Raw genomic sequence first — 15,809 nt, 5'->3', positions numbered from 1 at the left:
CTTAAAAAGGGGGAAATTAAAACTAGAAAGATTGAGTCTTGGGATGATGAGTCTGTTCTGAAATTACAAGGTTGCTTTGACTGCACTGACTGGTCTGTTTTCATTGACTCTGCCTCAGTCATTGATGAGCTTGTTGACACTGTATGTTCTTATACGTCTTTCTGTGTGGACTATGTCATTCCAAAGAAGCACGTTAAAGTGTATGCAAACAATAAACCATGGGTCACTAGCTCACTGAAACAAGTGCTTATGAAAAAACATCAGGCTTTTCAAAAAGGGGATACGTGTGAAATCAGGGAGGCAACAAAGGAGGCCAGGGCAGAAGTTAAGAGGGCTAAACTGAAATATAAAAATAAAATGGAGGAAAAACTGGGAAGTAACAATCTGAGGTCAGCATGGGACGGGGTGAAAAAAATGACAGGTTTGCAAAAGGCACAAAAGAAATCAGTTCAACTGCCAATGTATAAAAATGACTGACTTATCTGAAGCATTGAACACCTTTTTTCACGTTTTGACATTCATGACTTTTCAAATAAATTATTGAACAAAAGAACTGGCTCAAGTAGAGTGCACTCCCTATTCCGTTGCAAAGGGGGAGGTCAGGACTATACTTAACAAATCTAAAGTAAATAAGAGTCCAGGTCCAGATGGGATACAGTGTTTCCCACAGGATTTTAGGAGACTGTGGTGGGAGGGTCTCTGACCAGTGTCTCCCATAGGATTTTTTGAAACTGTGGTGGTGGGCTGCATCGGAGTCGGACAGCCTCACCATGTCGTGCCACGGCGAATTTTTTTTTTTTTTTTCTTCATTATTTTTTTCCCCCAAGAAGAACCATAACAAAGATATATTTGAAATATTTCATTAGCTAGGCTAAAGTTATAGCTCTCAGCTACGGTACATGTATGTAAAATGCGTAGCTGATTACAGCTACGTTACCCTATGTAATAATGCGACTTTTTTTCTCGTAGCAATAGTACGACTTGCATCTCGTAGTGACTCAGGGTTGGCAACCCAAACTGTTGAAAGAGCCATATTTGACCCCCCCCCCCCCCCAAAAAAAAAAAAAAAACTGATACAGTATGTCTAGAGCAACAAAAAATTCAAAGCCTTGTACAAGCCTTATAATTATCAATACTAGCTATATTAGCCTACTATAAAAATGACTAAGTTGGCTAGAAATACATAATTAGCCTTCATGATTAAATGTTTATTTTCCCTGCAGTGGATCCTATAGCGCACCACGTGACTACTCTGTTGTACGATGCCACCACAAGTTTAACTTCATTACAATATTAATGAATTGAAAGAATGTTTGTGTCATGTTTGTCGTCCTAGAAATCCTATTAAAACAAAAAATATATTTCCCTCCCCCATCTTTTTCCATTAAAAAAAAAAAAAAAAAAAAAAAAAAAAAAAAAAAAAAAGAGCAGCGCTAAAGAGCCGCATGCGGCCCGAGACCCGCGGGTTTCAGCCCGCCGTCGTAGTCCTCCTTTTTCCTTTTTATTTGACCCTCGTAAGTACTACATTACCACAACAGTAACAGTCCTTCTGTCAACTGACCCATTTACAGGACTGGGGGAATTCTAATAGCCGTGTAAAGACTTTTACTTGATTCGGTGAGAAGGTGAATAGTTTTTTCCCCGTTGTTCGTGAACTAAATTTCCACACAAACGCACATCGAGGTACCATTAACTTAGCAAGGAGAGGTATGAAAGTCATTTTTCGAGTGTCCCAGAGCTCGCGAAATTGAGGGGGGCATTTATCAAAGTTTCGTCTGCTGTAATTGTCTGAAGTTGGCACGCCGGTGTTGTGCCGAAAAATAGCCACTCCACGCGAAATGTCCCCCCTGACGGGAGCGCCCACACGTCACTCATACAAACAGCCTTTTCTTACCAATCGATGGACACGGAAACGACGTTCTTGTACCATGAATATGTATCATTTTACTCTGCTTGAACTAATAAATATTTTACTGTGACCAACGCTCTGAAAATAGAGCAAGGCTTTATTATGGGCCCCGCCTCTCCGCGCAAGTTCAATCAAAGTTTGCTTTCCGTCCAAGACGGCCGTCCACCGCTCACTTTCGCCGAAAAGTCCGATCCAAACTATTGTAATGCCCCGGATATGGGGAAGAAGGAGATAAGTCTGTATTTGCTTACCCACTTGATTGTGGTAACAATAATACAGAAAAACAATAACAAAATAACAGCATGCTGCTAAGACATGCGACCGCTATCTCTCGCTATCTCGCTCGTTCTCCCATTCTTCCTACTCGTTCCCCTTGCGTCTCTTAAATATAAATAAATAAAATACTACTCTAAAAAGCTACTCGCGGGTAATAGAGTGGAGTGGGCTACAGCTGTGTAATCGGCTGACTGACGCATCTGATTATTATCTTTTTTTTTTTTTTTCGGCGGGGGGGGGGGGGGCGCAAACGAGACTGTGGCGGGCCGCCACAGTCTCATTCATTTGTGGGAAACACTGGGATAAGTGGTAAACTGTTAAAGTGCTGCTCAGAGCATTTAGAGGGTTCTGGTGCGCATGCCAGACTCCTGTTTTAGGATTTCTCTTCAGCTTTTAATACAATCCAGCCACATGTTTTAGTTTGTAAGTTACTTTCAGAATTTACAATTGAAAGTAATCTTGTGTGCTGGATAATGGACTTTTTAACAAACAGAACACAGAGAGTCAGAGTAAATGGTTGCCTCTCTGGAAGACGGGTCTCTTCTACTGGCTTCCCTCAGGGTTGTGTACTCTTCCAAAAAAAAAAATTCTCTCAAAATGATCAGGCGAAAGGCTTCTTTCCAGTGTGTCTGCTCATGTGCGTTGCTAAATTTGTTGTCTGAGCTAATCTTTTACCACAGAGTGAGCAGGCAAAAGGCTTTTCTCCAGTGTGTGTACGCTTATGCATTTCTAAAGAATGCCTCTGAGAAAATCCTTTATCGTAAATTGTGCAGGCGAAAGGCTGCACTCCAGTGTGGTTTCTTGTGTGTAATACTAAATGTCCTTTTTGAGTGAATCTTTGACCACAAAGTGAGCAGGCAAAAGGCCTTTCTCCAGTGTGCATACGCATGCCTTGTCAACAAATACTTCCAACAAAATATTTTCTCACTAAAGGAGCAGGCGAAAGAATTTCCTTCAGTGTGTGTTTTCATGCCTGCCATGAATTAAGTGTCCCGTCTCAAGCAAAAAGTGTACATGGAGGTTATGCTGTTATATCGTCCCTACCAATATTGAGACCAAACCTACGCCCTTGGCACACTCTTAAAATGAGAGTGCCACTACCACCCACTGAATGGATGAGCAAATACACTTTATTTCGTACGGCAAAAAGAATGATCCCAGAGGTCACATGCGCCACACCCTGCATCGCTCTACGCCCCCCTGGGAGGAGTGGGGGTGCGCGCCCCGACTATTTGAGAAGTACTTCCTTACGGTAACAATCAAATCAAACCAAGTCTGATATTGCATGAAAAATACAACTAATCTCATGATCTTACCTTCATTTTGTTTTTCAGTTGTTCGCATGACCTGGATTTCCTCTCTTTATTTTCCACGTTCTACTCTTTTGACTTGATGTTTTGGATTCCGTTGGCCTCCAGTCAGTAGTGTTTTTTTCGCATCTTAAAGACAAGTCGAGAAGCGTCTCATACAATTAAAAGTAATTACGCTCATGTTAACCAATCGACTTTTTCTGAAAAAAAAAACTTTACAAATCGGAAGTGAAGTAAAAGCAATCGGAATGTGTTGACGTGTCTTAGCTAGCTAGCGAGCTAAGCTAAACTAAACTAAGTAAGCCTGCGAAGCTTCAACATAAAGGCAAACGACTTCCACTATGCTTTAATATGGGATTTTTTGGTCCACTAAATTCTTACTTCGGTATTTACCCAATGAAAACGATTTGAAGGAGGTCGTTTGGTTTGGAGAAGGGAACACGAAAGAACAGCAAGACCCGGATGGATAAACAAAGGTTGCGTCAATGTGAAGCGGAAGTACTTCAAGTGCTGAAACTTCGGCGTGCGTTTGCAAGTTCCATCACGACTTTACATCTCTGGAGTCAAAAAATATTCCACAAATATGATCAACATATCCGAAGTCTAGTCATCACAATCAATACCTCAATTTGAAGGCTCAGAAAATATTTTGTAAACGTATACAATGAACTCGCTTCATTTGTAAATGTTGAAGCTTCTCACGCTTATTTAATTTAGCTTTTTTTATTTTTCGCTAACTATTCCTTTAGTACGAAAGAAGAAGAGTGCAAGGCAGAACTACATCGAGGCGAAGAGAAGGAACGGCCAGGGGAGGTCGCTGTTGGCAAGACGTCTCGACTCAAAGCAGGTTGTTTCACATGACTTGGAGAAATAAGATACATATAAATTCGTTATATATTTTTGAAATTCATTATTCATGTTTATTTTTTAAATGTTATGCTATAAATGAATTGATAAACTGATAAATATGTTATTAAAAACTTAATTAACAAATTGAAAATACCAACAGAAATTAACATCAGCTATGTCCCTAAGTAACACTCACGTCAAAAGTTGATCTTTATGTTGAACAGGGAAGAGCTTTAAAATAGTTATAAAATATTTTAGAATTACTCGACCTGCTAAACATGCTTAAACACACCTGCTTCTATTGACTGTACTGCTGGACTACCTCATAAAATAAGAATGTTGATTACACTATGGTTTTAATAAACAGAAGACATTTAAAATTTGAGTGCCTGAAAGGAAGTAATTGGGGGCGGGGGAGCAATGACGGCGACATAGTCCATTGGAAAAACGTGTCTTAGCCTGGACGGTGCCGAGATAGCGGAGAGAAGTGGGGACAACCATAAGCGGATTTTAAGGAGGGGCTCGGGGTCCATGCCCCTCCTGGTGGCCGAAAAGTGTCATTGCATGTTATTGACTTTCCTATAGACCCTACTCACATAACGTCACAACTAGGGATGGGAATCGAAATCCGATTCCAATTCGGAACCGGTTCCGAGTGTTTCGAGGCCTCGACATCATAATGAAATAGCCTTAACGATCCCTTTAACGAGTCCTGAAGACGCATATTGCGTCGTGACTCTCTTGTTGTCCAAACACATCAAACTAGCATGGCACCAAGAACCACCCGCTCCAAAGTTTGGCTACACTTCACCAGGAAAGAGGGTGAAAATGAAAGGTTACGATGGTTTAGCACGAGCATTGCAGCCGTAAACATAACAATGACAGCACGTAGATTCAAACGATCGAAAGTGTGTCTTCACTTCACGAGGAAAAATTACAACAAAACGACTTGCAATCATTGCAAGGTGGCGATAACTACATCGGGAGGGAAGGTAGAGATAACTGCATCGGGAGGGAATAGACAGCACTGTCCTCACCGAGACACCTATACAGCTAGCTAAACTCCGAAATGACGATACAGAAGACGTTGGTATAATTTGCTGACTTTATTCAACCATCACTTGAAGAGTGAAACTAAAAATAGAAATGAAACAAATAATTTCGTCCCCAGTAACAAACAGGTTTGCATCAACGTAAATCAGCGATGATTAGCTGTAATAACAAAACAGTTAGCATGCGTTCGCTAGCATTAGCACATCGTTCAAACCACTACACAACTGGATTTAAGTGTCCGATCGCGAGTGGAAACACACAACAACAACAACACAAAAGATGATACATACAGGCGTTGCCTCTGTAGATATTTTACAAGCATTAACAAAGAACATAGGGTCGTAGCAGTGCTTCCCTCTCTCACTAACTCTCTGACGCTTTCTCTCGCGTCTTCTTCACGTGAGGAAGCGCAAGGGCGCCCCCACTTGAGCGTGAAAGCACCATAAAAACTAAAAGGCATGCACTTCAATATACTGGTAAATAATACTTTAACAGGGGTCCCCAAACTACGGCCCCCCAACATTCAGTCCGGCCCCCTGAACAATACCAGAGAGCATTTTGATTTTTTTTTTTTTTTTTCTCAATAGTGTTATTTATTTTCTGGCCTTTTTCTGTGAAGAACTCAGAGAGGGTTATTTGGTTATTATCTATTTGATTAATAGTGCTATTATTATTAATTATTATTATATTATATTATTATTTTTATTTTATTTACTTTTGTTCCGTGAAATATCCAGAAAGGGTTATTTGATTGTGGCTTCCTGAAAAACAATAATTTTTTTACATTCAGGCACTCCTGCAATCGTCACACTTTTTCTGTCACAAACTGACCCCGGCCCCTCAGAGAAGGGAAAAGTTATGCAGCCCTCACTGGAAAAAGTTTGGGGACCCCTGCAAGTTTAACACATATTGCAAACGGCAGACCAACTATCTATATGCTAATATATACCAATATTTTTTATTTCTATTAGAAAAATGTTTCAGTAAAATGTTAAACATTCTTGTGCATTTGCCACTTTTTGCCACAGTTAATATTGAGGCGTTGGGCTTCTTTTGACCTTGTTGTGAGTTTTTAAGGTTGTGACTTCTGATTAAACAAACTCAATGCCAATCTAAATGTTTGTTCTCCCCCCCCCCCAAATTAGAATCGATAAGAGAATCGATAAAGAATCGAATCGTTAACCAACATCGATAATGGAATCGGAATCGTAAAAATCCTATCAATTCCCATCCCTAGTCACAACCACGCCTCCGCGCCATATTGTCCGTCAGCTCGTTGGGTTTAAGCATTACCGCTACGTAAATTCCTCCTATTATGCCGTGTTTTTCTGCTCATTAACATTAATAATCAAAATGGTGAAGGCATGCGTGGCGGTTGGTTGCAATAACAGAGAAGATAGACGAAGAGACTTGAAGTTCTACCGTATTCCGAGAGACCCGGTGAGGAAAGCGAGATGCACTGCTTCAATTCGACGAGAAAACTGGGCACCAAATGATCACTACAGATTATGTAGTAGTCATTTTATATCTGGTAAGATGCATTTAATATATAGAGGGTTTTGGGCTGACAACCACAATTAAGATCATTGGGAGGCTAATCGCCGACAATATACAGTTTCAAATTCAAGATGCTTATTTCTTCCACCATCATTATTTTTTGAATAATATTTAGCTAGTACCAAGTGAAAGAAGTTAAACAGGTGTGTCCAAACCTTTTGCAAAGGGGGCCAGATTTGGTGTGGTAAAAATGCGGGGGGCTACCTTGTCTGATTTACATAGAACAATGTATTTAAACAAATTTTAACAAGCCTTTCTGTGTGTCACATTTGCTTTATAATTTTTTTAATTCATAATTTCAACAATCTCGTCTTTGTGGCGTTCTCTTTAGACACTCGGGCTCTCGCGAAATACTGCTGCTGTGAAATTAAAATAGCTTCAAGTTGCTAAATTTCTCGCTACGTATCTTCCCTGTAATGTTGTCGTACATGTCAGCGTGTCTTGTCAGGTAATATCATTATCGTGTCACATCGAACTCTTTGAAAACAGCGACTCTCTTTGCAAATGAAGCAGATACAGTTGCTGCGTGTTTTATTGAAGAAATAGTCCAATATCCACCTATCCTTGAAGCGTCGGCCATCACAGTCAACTTTTTTTTTTTGATTGATTGTCGCCATTTTAGAAAATTGGAAGGGTCACACTGGGTAATGTTGCTTAGAGTGGTGCTCTTCAAGTTTTTCAAACTTTCGTGAGAATAGGCTGATTTTTACAGAAAAATCTGGCATATTTTATAGATGGTTTATAGTGCGATTAATTTATTGTAAGCTGTAATTAACTCGATTAAAATTTTTAATCGTTTGACAGCCCTAAAATATATATGTATGGGATATGAATGGGTATGTATATGTAAGTTAGATTAGCTGGCGGGTACCCCCGAGTTGTAGTCAGATTGCGAGGAATTGGCAATTGCAAGCTCATTGTGATTGTTGGGTCCGATCTGATGAGGGGGCTGTTACACGCAATATGTGTATTCATTTATATGTATACATATAAGATACATATATATGGATAGGCATTTATACTTGTCCAAAAGGAAGTGGTTTGACTGGCGGGCAGCGTCAGGCCGGCTCAAATTCACAGGGACTGGGGACGCGGCGGCCCCCCCTCTCGTCTGACGAGGCGGAGGTTGAAGCTGGGCTCCCCCGAAATGGGGTAATGGAAGCCCTAGGGAGTGGTCCCTCCCCCCAAAAAAAGATAGAAAAATGTATAGGTTAAGGCCGCTGTTGGAGTGACGCCCAACAGCAAAAGGCCCTCGGTGTCATGTGGAGGACCCAGTTGCGTATCGCAGACACAGGATTTTATTGATGTTGACAGGCAAGGGAAAACTATCAGGTCAAGCGATAATGGCAAGTTGACATGCAGACATATGTTGAATCGCTGACGACCTAACACTGGATGTTGTCTGCTCGAGGCTTATATAGTGTTCTCAGTTATTCTTTATGACATAACAAAGGGCTTTGTGATGCATGAGTGTGAAGCAATATGATGAAACATTACTAGCTGAAACATGACACATGCAAGATGATGAAACATTAATGGCTGAAACATTAATACATGACAGAGGTGTTTGCCTCTCAAATTCCGCTGTCCCCCAAAGCCGAGCCCGACCAGTCAAGTGGGTGATGGCGTATCCCACTTTGGCCCCTTCGGTTGAAAAGGTCCGGGGTTGCAGGGAAAATTGGATTTTGCAATTTGTCAGAAAGGCTCGTACCTGAGTTGGATCGCCGTTAAAGCGTTCAGGGTTTCCAATCTTGGGCTCGGGAGCGTCAATAGCCAAGGCTGGGTTTACGGGAACTGGGGCTTCTGGAACCAGACAGTTGGATTGTGGTGACGATGGAGTTGCAAGTTTGGTGAGAGTTTGGATCACCTGAGTCAGTTGATCTTGCTGTCGCTGGTGTTTGATCTGGATTAACGATGCGATGTCACCAGACATCCGGAAGACCTCCTCTTCCGTTTGGTGAAAACGGTCCAGGTCAGAGGGTTGATACGCTGGTTCCATTCTGGTCAGGTCGTACTGTCATGTACGAGACGGAGGACCCAGTTGCGTATCGCAGACACGGGATTTTATTGATGTTGACAGGCAAGGGAAAAAGACATATGTTGAATCGCTGACGACCTGACACTGGATGTTGTCTGCTCGAGGCTTATATAGTGTTCTCAGTTATTCTTTATGACATAATAAAGGGCTTTGTGATGCATGAGTGTGAAGCAATATGATGAAACATTACTAGCTGAAACATTACACATGCAAGATGATGAAACATTAATACCTGACACTCAGCTTGCGGGAAGCTGTAAACTGCTTGTGGTAAGCAGGAATAATTTTGCTGTGGTAGCAAAACATGGCCATGAGTATACATTCGCCCAGCGAAAATATAGGTTAGGGACCCGGGATGGATGGTTGTACAAATGCACTAAAATTGGCCATGACAAGGAAAGTGACAATTAAAATGGGGAAGTCGGGGTGGACTGCCACTGTTGTTGTTTCAATGTTAAGTTGCTATGGTGTCGTGTATTCTTTTGTTAAAGTAAATGGACATTTTTGTTTTGCTTAGCGTTGTTCAAAATAAAGCCGAAAAAATAGGAAGCGCCCCTGTTAACGTTCTGGGAGACAGCCGTTGGCATGGCACCTGGATTTGCGCAATCTGATTAGAAAAGAACACTGTGTTCAAAATAAGGAGTGCGGGCCGTCGGTGGCCCCTATTTGCAACATGGGGTCCTTGACGGCATCCGCTGGGTTTTTGCCAAAATTAATTATAAGGGGAGGTTAGAATTGAAGTTGGGAATTTTCCAGTCCTTGTTTAACTATTTAAGATAAAATTTAGGTCGAAATGAGGTGCGCGGGCCGATAGGCGTGAGGCCCCCCTTGCTCTTGTTCTGGCCAAGCAAAGCAAGGAGGGCTGCCAACATTCAAGAACATTTTACTATTGGTGATATCAAATTGACAGTCTAATGAAAAAAAAAGGGAATATTAAAATTGAACTCGAGATGAAAAGATAATCAAGTGAAAAAGAGGCGGCATTAGATGAAAATAAACTCGTGAGCTTGGTTGGAAATGATAAAATGCTTTAAAATTACAAAAGCCGCTCAAATTGCTGAAAAACAATGAAATTGGTTTTATTCGGCGGGGCTGGCGTGTCGGCGTCGGCTTGATCACCCGGTATTGGCAATTCCAGCTCCGGCCAGATACCCAGAACCAAAAAGAATACCAGTAGTTTCGTAAGTCTTGACCAAATATTGAAATAAGGTTTGTGAAGAGATATAACATAAATGATAGCTTGATAAACCTTTTAAGAGGATGGTGAAAAACTGATACTTCTTTTTAATGCAGGTTAAGAAAATGAGAAGGCTGAAGGCCCTGGATGCTTGGTAAAGTCCTAGATTAGATAAGATTTCTCGAGCCAATGTTTTGACTCACAAAATAATGTGGAGAGTCTCCTAAAGGAAGCAAAAAAAGCAAAGAAAACCTCAAAGTGAATAACGGGGAAATTGGCATCATGGCCCGCTCTTAGTATAACGAATAGTTTGAAATTTAATTTAATTTTTAAGGGATTTGAGCATGATCAATATGGGGAAGGTGTCACTTTTGGATCACGTGTTGATAGAATTGGCTGTAGTGAATTCAGCTGTGATCCAAAGAACAACGGTATATCTATCGATTTTAGTTCTGATATAAGAAGACAATTATAATTGACCTAATTTTTGCGGTTCTGACAATATAGTAGGAAATAAGTGGCCAACTTTGTCGAGACAGGCACGACCAAATTTAATTGACAAATTATTAAATAGGGAGCAATTATAAAACCTGTAATAATGTAATATAAGCCCCAGGGGTCGCGTTAACTGGATATTTTCCGTCGTTGACCCGTTTTTTAAAACGTTGACGGAAAAAACTGAAATCCGTCCGTCATTTTGACAGGTTGCAATTCACACCCCAGACCACAGGGTGGCGAGTCAGCATATTAGCTATTGTCTCTCTTAATGCATGACGTCGTTGGCTCTTCTGTCAGAATATTGTAGCGTCACCGGGGTTTGGCGGCGGCACCGTGATTGACACATCAACGCGAGGTTCTTATTGGTGCACCCGGTGTGCCAGCGCGTCATCCAATCACCCAATCACATGACGTCACAACTCCGCCCCCCTGACCGGAGCCGCCATATTGTGTGTCAGCTTGTCATATTTACACATTACCGCTACGTACATGCCTCCTATTACGGCGTGTTTTTCTGCTCGTTAATATTAATAATCAAAATGGTGAAGATGAGAGCGAGATGGACTGCTGTAATTCGACAAGAAGTCTGGGCACCAAACGATCACCACAGACTATGTAGTAGTCTTTTTATATCTGGTAAGATGCATTAATACATATTTAGAAGATTTTGGGCTGACAACCACAATTAAGATCATTGTGTGACGTTGGTGATTGGGGTCTATATCGTTGCCTCTTTTTCTTTGGGGGCGGAGTTGTTGGGAAGCAGAGTAAAAAGGGAGAAAAATACCACGACTTCCGTGTCTAATTTTTCGCCGCCAAGCAAGTGTTACAATATTAATTAAAAATGAATGAAAACTAAATACTATTAAATATGTCATTAAAAAAATCATCATTTAAAAAATTTAAGTGACGGGTAAAAATAGACTATGACCGGATTTTTATGACCCTGTCAGTCAAAATGACAGACAACGAAAATGTCTAGCGCAACCTCTGATAAGAACAGTAAATATTTGAGCGAATTGACAATAGTAACATTCCTTGATGTAACTAGAACATCTTTGGGGTTAAAAAATGGGCAAATTGTTCTTTCATAACACTTATCACGATTCCAAATTTACATGGGAGATAACGTTCCCAGAATGAGATAAATTGTAAGTTCTATTAATTTTTATTTTAACTTGGATAATTGATTTTCATTGTTGACCTTTGAAGGAAATAATTTCATTTAATATATTTTCTTTTTCTTTTGCACTTTTGTAAAACTGATTTTTGATTTATTTTGTAGTTCCGTTTAATTTGAAGTCTATAGAAGCTAATTTAGGTTTGAGATGCCTTGCCTAAAGGGTTAAAGTTTAGGAGAGAGCAAAGTTTTAAAGTGGGTCATCTCAAGCTCAAGTCTCTGGTTGTTTTGGTAAAACAATAGATAAGATAGTCCTTCCCTAGCCACAATTGACTCCCGAAAGAATGCGGAGGGAGAATCTCCTACATGTGTTAATTTTAACATACTGGACAATGTAAAAGTTGATTTAGGTTTTTAAAGGACTTGAAAATGCCAAATTTCACTAAAATACAATCTTTTGGATCACCTGCGGATAGAATGGGGCTATCCTTGCGACCCAAAAAATGGAAAAAACATTTTCACCAATTTCATGATTTGGGATGAAAAGACAAGTCCAATGTAGGTAAATTTTGTTGCTTTGAAATTATAGGGGAAATTAGCAGCCATTTAAAAAAATTAATAATAATTGAATTTTAATAACAAATTACCTAAGAGGGGAGTAAGTTTGAGAACGTAAACAAACACTGGCATTGTGCCGAATGCAATTTATTATGCCGGGGAAGTTGCTTATACTAAATGTTAAATATAATACTCGGAGACCGTAAACTATAATTAGATAGAATCTAGATAGGAGTTACTTTAACTTCAGAATACTTACCATTATTTCCAAATCTACTGCCTATAAATACAATTTCCCCAGTATAAGACATTTTTTATGGTTTCATCTTTGATTTTTTTATTTTTGATCTTTTGATGAATTACCCTCAGCTGATATTTTTCCATTTCTTCTGACACCTTTATAGAACAGACTTTTTTGAATTTTTAAGGACGTGAATAATCTTTGGAAAAAAAAAAAAAAAAAAAAAGGAGTGGAGAAAGTGTTGTTTAGTTCCATGCCTGTGCTAACTGTATTGTTCATTTTTTATAGTTTTTCTAAAAATTTCTATTTTTATATTTTATATTGGTATTGTATTTTTTTATTAGAAAGTCTTGTTTAGTTCCATGCCTGTGCTAACTGTATTTTTCATTTTTAATAGTTTTCTAAAAATTTCTATTTTTATATTGGTATTGTATTTTTTCATTTTTTATAAAATTTCTATTTTTATATTTGGCTGTTTGGAGGACATCGTTTAAATTGTGTTTAAACCACATTGTTTCCCAAAAGATTTCAAGGTTTAAGGATAATGATCTGCCACATCACATTTTGGGAGTTTGAGACGGGTGCTGTTGGGACGTTTCAGGTGGTAAGGTTAGAACTAGGCCCAGTTATGATAAGTAAGTATGACAAATCGGCTATAGACCCTACCCACGTGACGTCACAACTCCTTCCTCCTGACTGGTGCCGCCCAATTGTCCGTCAACACATCATGTTTACCTGTTACGGCTACGTACATTCCTCCTATTTACGACGTGTTTTTCTGCTCGTTAACATTAATAATCAAAATGGTGAAGGCGTGTGTGGCGGTCGGTTGCAATAACAGAGAAGATAGACGGAGAAGACGAAGAGACTTGAAGTTCTACCGGATTCCGAGAGACCTGGAGAGAAGAGAGCGAGATGGGCTGCTGCAATTGGACGAGAAAACTGGGCTCCAAACGATTACCACAGATTATGTAGTAGTCATTTTATATCTGGTAAGATGCATTTAATATATATTTAGAGGGTTTTGGGCTGACAACCACAATTAAGATCATTGCTAGGCTAATCGCCGACAACATACACGTATGTATGTAGTGAGAGTGCCATCGCTAAACCATATAAACATTAAAAGCCCTAACTCCATTGACAAACGACATAAAATACATTAGACTTGACAGTGGATGTTAACAATAAAAGATTTTGAATTGAACATTTCGTAACTCACCTTTCCAAGCACAAGATAGATTCCTGCCGAATTTTCGTGGACGAGGACTTGTTTCACCCAACCAGCAACGAAGTATTTATAAGCCTCCAAGCTCTTAAAGTTTTTCAAACTTTCGTGAGAATAGGCTGATTTTGTGTGGACAAGATAGTTGTACATATCAGGCTAGCTAGCAGATGTCAGGCAAATACGGCGGAGACAGCGGGTCGAAAAACATCGATTTAGGCGTCAAATATGGATCTGGCGAATGGATAAACTGAAGCTTTTCCACATAACGCCTTTTATGCAATGCATCAAGTGAGTTTACGGCATCCGAAAGCACTGGGTCTTCCATGAAATGCATTATAAATTGCTCGATCAATTGAGACCATTGATAATACAGACACAAAATGACGGACAAGGGGCGGAACCATACAGCGAGCACGTGATTTTGTGACGTCGGTGGGTAGGGTCTATTCTTAAGTTTATCCTTATTTCTATTTATCGATCCTCTGAATCACCAGATGTGTATGTTGACAAGATGGGAAGACATTCACTCTGAACGCTAGCTGAGCTGGAGCTGGGTGTGGCATGCGGAGCCTTCGCACCGGCACACGGACCACCAGTTGCGCGGGTGGGAGAAGGGATCGCCAATGGTTGGAGGATCAAAGGTTTGATTCCAGACCCCACCTATTCCCTCAGGGCTATCACATGCGGACAAAATACCGCGCGAGCCGTGAGTTGGTGGTTGTGTGAGAACAGGTGCTCTCAAAATAATGGTTCATCGCCAGGGGACAGCCGTCACGACTATCCCCACGGTTTTATACTCACCCCTGCTGACGATGCTGTTTCGTCGAGGTGAACGTTTTCCGGTCCTTTTGAGTTTGAGAGAGTATTTAAATGTTAGAGATATTACCCTGCCTTAGACGTCTCAACAAAGCATAAGGAAAAAACTCAAACATGTGATTACGTGATATATTTTAAATACACCACATAGTCCCAGATGTATTTGATTAAAAGTCTTTATTTTTATTACTTTATTTTCACTTTCTAATGAATAACTTTCCTGTAGGTACCACATTACATTCTAGACACTTTAAACTCATTGTGATCTACACATAGGCTAAGTCGTTCTATGCTTTAATTGGTGAGTGGTTTAAAGGATGTTGGCGGCTCTGTATTCTTTTGAGTTGAACAGATTACAGCTACACTGGGATCTACTCAAGGGGGGGGGGGGGGGGGGGGGGCAACCATGACTGATCCGGACTGGGAGAAAATAAGGACCCTTTCCCATTCCCATTTGACCCATTTCCTAGGAAGCGACAATTAATTATGGAAATAAATAGGTGTAGCGTCATGGTCCCTGTCGCTATAGTGCTTTTATTTATTTGTTCTTTTTATATTATTTTTCACTAAAAGGTTTGGATTTTCTTTCCTTTTTCCCTTTCATTGATTTCACATGCGGTTAGAAATGTGGTGTGGAAAGGTGCCCCTGACGTTGTTGGTAAGTGGTGGGAATACACAGTTTATGCAGTAGGGTTTTATTTTTTCCGTCATATTTTTTCGATCTTCTGCAGTCACATAAGTTCACTGGGTTGTTTTATATTTCCACAATCACAATAGATTCATTTTTGTTCTTGGGATTTTTGTTCAAAGACTACTATTTTTTCGTTAGGTTCTAAATCATAGTACTCGGGAGATTTGTGCCATTTTTAAGTCCCAGTTTTTTATTCTTTAGCCTTTAGCCATTTTTGTCATTTGGGGTGGAGAATATAACTTTTATTATTTATATATATATATATTCTTTAATTTGGATATTTATTCATTTTTTGGTAAATGGGGCGGAATAAAAATTTTCTTTAATTGGGGTGGAATAAAATTTTCCTTCAGGCGTCTGTGTCCATCATTTTCAACAACTGGTAAGGGGTGAAGACGTTTATTTCGAGTTTCGAGTTCATTGTGTCCAAGTTTTTCTCTATTGCAACATTCCGCTTTTATACGGTACCACTTTTTCACCATTCTTTA

General features: G+C 39.9%; 1 protein-coding gene across 4 annotated transcripts in view; it reads right to left on the bottom strand.

Annotated features, from left to right (window-relative positions):
• Positions 1-15,809, bottom strand: part of LOC130915634 (zinc finger protein 75A-like) — a 28,758-nt gene that overhangs the window by 10,512 nt on the left and 2,437 nt on the right. Inside the window, exons 1-3 of one of the 4 annotated variants that reach the window (XR_009063112.1) lie at positions 8,822-12,124; positions 8,666-8,757; positions 3,502-3,624 (exon numbers count right to left, since the gene is read on the bottom strand). Coding sequence is in view for 2 of the 4 variants with exons in the window: in XM_057835577.1 (XP_057691560.1) it covers positions 8,666-8,953 (288 nt within the window). In the remaining 2 variants the exon portion in view is untranslated. Of the gene's footprint in view, positions 1-3,501; positions 3,625-5,435; positions 8,599-8,665; positions 12,125-14,615; positions 14,660-15,809 lie in introns of those variants that run through there. The other 3 variants (XR_009063113.1, XM_057835577.1, XM_057835569.1) reach the window with 3 other exon arrangements.

Source organism: Corythoichthys intestinalis, chromosome 1 (assembly GCF_030265065.1).
Source record: "Corythoichthys intestinalis isolate RoL2023-P3 chromosome 1, ASM3026506v1, whole genome shotgun sequence".
NCBI lineage: Eukaryota > Metazoa > Chordata > Actinopteri > Syngnathiformes > Syngnathidae > Corythoichthys > Corythoichthys intestinalis.
The sequence above is the reverse complement of the archived record's forward strand: the minus strand, read 5'-3'. Positions and strand labels throughout refer to the sequence as shown.